The sequence below is a fragment of the Galeopterus variegatus genome, unplaced genomic scaffold (genome assembly GCF_000696425.1).
Source record: "Galeopterus variegatus unplaced genomic scaffold, G_variegatus-3.0.2 Scaffold2794, whole genome shotgun sequence".
In the NCBI taxonomy this organism is placed as follows: Eukaryota; Metazoa; Chordata; class Mammalia; order Dermoptera; family Cynocephalidae; genus Galeopterus; species Galeopterus variegatus.
Genome location: NW_007728905.1, coordinates 168,379 through 174,368, shown reverse-complemented (window position 1 = coordinate 174,368; position 5,990 = coordinate 168,379). Strand labels below are relative to the sequence as shown.

At 46.3% G+C, this 5,990-nt stretch overlaps 1 protein-coding gene across 1 annotated transcript in view; it reads left to right on the top strand.

Moving 5' to 3' along the window:
* CALR3 (calreticulin 3) overlaps nucleotides 1-5,990 on the top strand; it is a 24,773-nt gene that overhangs the window by 16,786 nt on the left and 1,997 nt on the right. Inside the window, exons 6-8 of the mRNA XM_008583002.1 lie at nucleotides 2,360-2,467; nucleotides 2,554-2,685; nucleotides 3,302-3,394. Coding sequence (XP_008581224.1) covers nucleotides 2,360-2,467; nucleotides 2,554-2,685; nucleotides 3,302-3,394 — 333 coding nt within the window. The remainder of the gene's footprint in view (nucleotides 1-2,359; nucleotides 2,468-2,553; nucleotides 2,686-3,301; nucleotides 3,395-5,990) is intronic.

Sequence of the window (5,990 nt, the reverse complement as noted above, 5' to 3'; positions counted from 1 at the left end):
GAACCCGTGGCCTTGGTGTTATCAGTACCGCACTCTCCCGAGTGAGCCACAGGCCGGCCCTAACCAATTTTTTTTTAAAGGATAATATATCAGCTACCTTTAAAAAAAAATTTTTTTTTGTTATTCTGCATTTGAGCATAAAATATTTTTTGAGCATTTTACTTGTTACTGACGACCAAGAATCAGTTAGTGTATAGCTTTGTATGGATTTCCTTGGGCTGTTGTAGCAAATTTGGTGGCTTAAAACAACAAATATAATCCCTCACAGTTCTTCTTGAAGCTAGAAGCTGGAAATCCAGGTGTCCACAGGGCCCTGCTCCTTCTGGAGGTTCCAGGGAAGAATCTGTGCTTTTTCTAGCTCCTGGTGGCTCCAGGTGTTCCTTGGTTTGTGGCCCCCTCACTCCAGTCCCTGCCTCTGTCTTCACATGGCCTTTTCTTCTTGTGTCTTCTCTTCTGTCTCTTATAAAGACACTTGTCATTGCATTTAGGGCCCACCTGGATAATCCAGGATGATCTCATCTTGAGATCCTTCACTAAATTACATTTACAAAGACCCTTTTTTCAAATAAGGCCGCATTCACAGATTCTGGGGAGAAGGACATGTACAGATCTTTCGGGGAGCTACCCCTCAACTAACTACAGGCTACCATTCTATTCAGTGTCTGCTTCATGTCAGGCACTGGACAGACTCGTGTTCCTCCCAGTAGCCCTGTGAGGCTGAAGGCCGTGCTCCAAATGGGGAAACCAAGGCANACCCCTCAACTAACTACAGGCTACCATTCTATTCAGTGTCTGCTTCATGTCAGGCACTGGACAGACTCGTGTTCCTCCCAGTAGCCCTGTGAGGCTGAAGGCCGTGCTCCAAATGGGGAAACCAAGGCACAGAATGGCAAAGAAATTTGCTCTGAAGCTATCAGGCTGGTTAGTAGGAGACACAGATCTTGACAGAAATCTTTGCTGCCTCTGGGCTATGGGGATGACACTGTCCTAGGGTCAAGTGGAGAGCAGGTTGGGTGCACCTTGGAGCTGAGTGTCCCTGAGGCGGGTCTTGAGAGGAAATGTGTCCCTTCCACAAGCTTGTCTCCAGACTGACTGTGTTTTGTCCACATGCTCTGTTCTGTGTCAGCTCCTAAACAAACTAGTTAGTTAATTATGCCATGATGATTTGATAACCTGCAATTATAAGGGCCTACTTCCTGGATTGAATCGTAATTATTTCCTGGATCCCAGTGCAAGAGTGGCTCATCCGTTGCTAATTGGAATAGAGAAAAAGCAGGAGGGGAAGCAACTAAATGCCATGTGTCAGTTGTGAGAAGTTGTAGGGTGTCCTGGAAAATATGCAGTCCAAGTACACAAGATGATTGTGCAAGACTCTTTATGCTTTTTTATAATTGTTCATCTGAACATTAGTTAATCATAGCAACTCTATCTCATCCATTCTTTTATTCAACACCTACTAAGCCACGTGTGTGTGTGTCTGTATGTAAGTATATATGTTGTGTGTATATATATATATATATATATTTGTGTCTTAGTTTGGGCTGCTATAACAAAGTACCGTAGTCTGGGTAGCTTATAAACAACAGATATTTATTTCTCACAGTTCTGGAGGCTGGAAGTCCAAGATCAGGGTGCCAGCAGGGTTGGGTTCTGGTGAGGGTCCTTTTCCAGGTTGCAGACGCTGACTTCTCTCTGTCCTCTCACATGGGGGTGAGAAAGCTCTCTGGGGTCCCTTTTATGAGAGCACCAATCCCTTTCACAAGGGCTCCACCCTCATGACCTAATCATATCCCAAAGGCCCCACCTCCTAGTAGCATCCCACTGGAGTTTAGGATTTCAACTTATGACTTTCAGCGGGGAGGGGGACACAAACAGTCTGTTGTAGTGTGTGTGTGTGTGTGTGTGTGTGTGTGTGTTGTAAAAAGACTCAGTAGTGTCACTGCTTTTCTCCTGCTGCTAGCAGTTCCCAGGTAAATCACAGGTGTCCTGTTTCTCTCTCTGGAACAGTCCATGCATGACTGTGACGTAGAAGACAAACTTAACATAACTCGAGCAGCAGTGACCATGTGGCCTTTCTCCCCACCATCACTTTTTGCCCCGTCCTTTTAACATTAGCCACTATTCTGGGTTTTCCACCCCACTGTTCTCAACAGCACGGGGAAGAAATGCTGAAATCATACAGAGGGTTAGGGGAAAACCTTCAGTGGGATTGGGAACCCCTTTGACCACCAGATCGGAGAGGAGAGGGGGACATTGTGACAGGGGTCACCAGTGTGCCCCTGCCTCTTGGCATCTATGAATTTCCTTTCTCAAATCAACATCTGACTAGTTTTATTTTTTCCTTACACATCTTTTTTAGGACTGGGAGAAGCATTTTCTGGATGCCAGTGCCAGCAAGCCGAGTGACTGGAACAGCGAGCTGGATGGGGACTGGCAGGCGTCCATGCTCCAGAAGCCCCTGTACCAGGTGTGTGGTGTCCTCCCGTGGTGCCCTGGGCTGCCCCCTCCCCTGCCCGTGCCATTGGGACCACCACATATGGTGTGTTGTTGCAGAATGGCCTGAAACCAGAGGGGATCGATAAAGATGTTTGGCTCCATCAGAAGTTGAAAAACACCAACTATTTGACAGAGTATGATCTCTCCGAATTTGAGAACATTGGGGCCATCGGACTGGAGCTTTGGCAGGTCACTTGGTTTTAAATTTGCTCTTGTTTAACCATTCTGAACTTTTATCGTGAACTTCTCCATTTGCTCAACTGCTATTCACTGAGCACCTGCTATGTGCTGGGCACCCATGTCTGGACCCTAGAGATACAGTCATGGTTATGACATTCCTGCCCCTGGGAATTCACTTCCATGCTGCTGCTGGATGTGCCTCTCCTGTGCTTAGAGCTGACTCACAGGTTCTGTTGCAGAGGGTCCAGCGTGGGGCCTGGGATTCTGCATTCCCAGCAAGCTCTCTGGGCAATGCTAACATGGCTCACCCACCACCCACAATAATGTTCCTCTGACGTCACTGAATGTCACAGTCACTGGGGAGCTTTTAAGAGTTCCATGCCCAGGTGAAATCAGCATCCCTAGGAGTGAGAACAGCCATCAGGAGTTTTTAAAATGCTCTTGGTGATACTGGTGTGCAGCCAGGTTTGAGAACCAGTGCCCCAGAGGGAACAGATATTCTAGAAGTGGGTTTAAGCACCATCTACTATTGAGAGCTAATCAGTGTTCCAGTACTGAGCAAAATATAGTTGATTCATTGTTACACATCTCACATCAATAATGAAAGCCTTGTTTTCATCTGCAGGTGAGATCTGGAACCATCTTTGATAACTTCCTGATCACAGACGATGAAAAGTACGCTGAGAATTTTGCCAGGGCTACCTGGGGTGAAACCAAGGTATGATGCGCACAATTAATTCTTCTTTTGTTTCTGCAAATTTTGTCCTGAAGTCTAACATATAGGAAAGGGCTTGATGCCTTCTCATATGCATGCCCAGGAGTGGAAATGCTGGGTCCTGTGGTTTGATGTGGCCGGTTTTCAGTGTGGTTGTCTCGTTGTCTGTTCCCTCCTGCATTCTGCAGTGGGTGAGAGTTTCCGTTGTGTCACATCTTCGTCAATACCTGGTAGTGTTAGTTGCCGTTGTTAAGTCTGATTTACTGAAGTATGATTTACACATTGTAAAATTTACCTTTTTTTGGGGGGTGGGGCAGCTGGTTGGTATGGGGATCCAAACCCTTGACCTTGGTGTTACCATCTGAGCCAACTGGCCAGCCCAAACATACCCTTCTTAGGCGTACAATTCTATGAATTTTGACAAATGCATACACTGGTGAAACCACCCCCCAAAATCAAGATATGGAACAGTTCCATCACCCCCAAAAAGTGTCCTTGGGCCCCTTTGTAGCCAACCCTTCCCCTACCTCAGGCAACCACTGATCTGCTATCTGTTTCTACAGTTTTGTCTTTTTCAGACTGTCGTATAAATGAAATCATACAGCTTGTGGTCTTTTTGAGCTTGCTTCTTGCAATAAGTGTAATGTGTCTGAGATTCACCCATGTTGTTGGTGTGCTGGTAGTTTGTCTCTTCTGATCGCTAAGTAGTTTATCTGTTTACTAGCTGACAAATGTTGAGTTGTCTTCAGTTTTTGCCAGCATGAAGAAAGCTGCTATAAATATCCGTATACAGGTTTTTGTGTGGATATATGATGCTTTTTTTTTTTTTGTCTTTTTTTTTGTGACCGGTAAGGGGATCGCAACCTTTGGCTTGGTGTCGCCCGCACTGTGCTCAGCCAGTGAGCACACCAGCCATCCCTATATAGGATCCGAACCGGTGGCGGGAGCGCCGCTGCACTCCCAGTGCCGCACTCTACCGAGTGAGTGCGCCACGGGGTGGGCCCGCCTTTTTTTTTTTTTTTTTTTGACCTCTGGGCAATACGGGAATCCAAACCCTTCACCTTGGTGTTATCAACACTGTGCTCTAACCAGCTGAGCTAACTGGCCAGCCTGTTTCTATGTCTCTTGGTTAAATACCCAGGAGTGGGTTCCTGGGTCGCATAGTGTATGTCTAACTACATGTAAAACTGCCACACTGAGGGGCCGTCCCATGGCTCACTTGGGAGAGTGTGGTGCTGACAACACCAAGTCAAGGGTTAAGATCCCCTTACCAGTCATCTTAAAAAAATAAAAAAAATAAAAATCTGCCACACTGTTACTGGAGTGGCTGCCATCTTGCGGTCCCTCCAGTCTCGCCAGCACTGGGCACTGTCACTTTCTATAGGTGTGTAGTGATGTCTCACTTTGGTTTTAGTTTGCATTTCCCTGATGACAGATGAAGGTGGATACTGTTTCATGGCTTTTTGGGGCCATTTGGAGATCTTCTTTTGTGAAATGCCCTTGTTTTATTATTATTCAGGTAGGGCAAGGTCAACAGATCAGGAGATGATTACCATTGAAAAGACAGTCCGCAGTTCCCATGGGGAGGGGGCATGACACCACCCAGGATCACACGGGGAAGTACCAGGGTTGGTCAGGAGGCAGAGGGATGAGGGGGAGGGGGGGACTGTGGGCAAAAGGCTTTATTGTGGTTTCTGCAGGAAGGAACAAGCAAGACAGGGTTAAGTAGGGTCAGGAGTGGCTAGTGTGAATAATTTCAGTGAGCTCTGGAGCACAGGGGCTGTCCCTAGTTGTCTGATGCCTGGTCCTGGGTTGATTAGGGCAGGGAAATAGTGGCCCAGAGTTGAGAGCCCAGTGGAGGAGGCAGTTGGAGGTGTGGGTGTGAGATTTGTTAGTTTGAGTGGGAAAGGCACGCTTTCCTGTCTATAGGAACTGGCTAGTCCTGGGAGGGCCCATTTCTCTGGGATCAGCCAGGACCCAGATGTCCAAGTATCAGAAAGTATGTTTAATACACCCTGTTTATGTCATTTGTCCACTTTTGTACTGGGTCATCCAACCTCTTCTTGAGTTGTAGGATTCTTTATGTATTCTGGTAAGTTCTTTCAGGTAAATGTATTTCAGATGTCTCCCCCAGAACCACCACCACCTTGCCTTTCCATCCCCTGAAGGGTGGTGATTTCCTTTATTTTTTTTAATTAAAAAAACTTTTTTTTTCGTGGCTTGCTGGTAAGGAGATCTGAACCCTTGACGTCGGTGTTATAGCACCACAATCTAACCAACTGAGCCAACCAGCCAGCCTTCCTTTATTTTTTTATGTGTATTTTGAGGCCCCAGTGCTGAAAAATCAACTTAAACTTCTCGTGCTGGCTTTGTATCTCCCCCAAAAGTTGGGAGTATATTCAAGCACTTCCCTGGTGGGAATGGGGACAGATTGGGGCCAGTCTCACCCAAGATACCATTCAATATAACCCATGGGGAGTTAAGGCTGCTCAAGATATAATGAAGGATCTGCAGAATACGGGAGAGTTAACAGGACTCAGAGATTTGGTCCAAAAACCTTTTAGATCAACAGCCATGATCTTTTTTTTTTTTTTTTTTT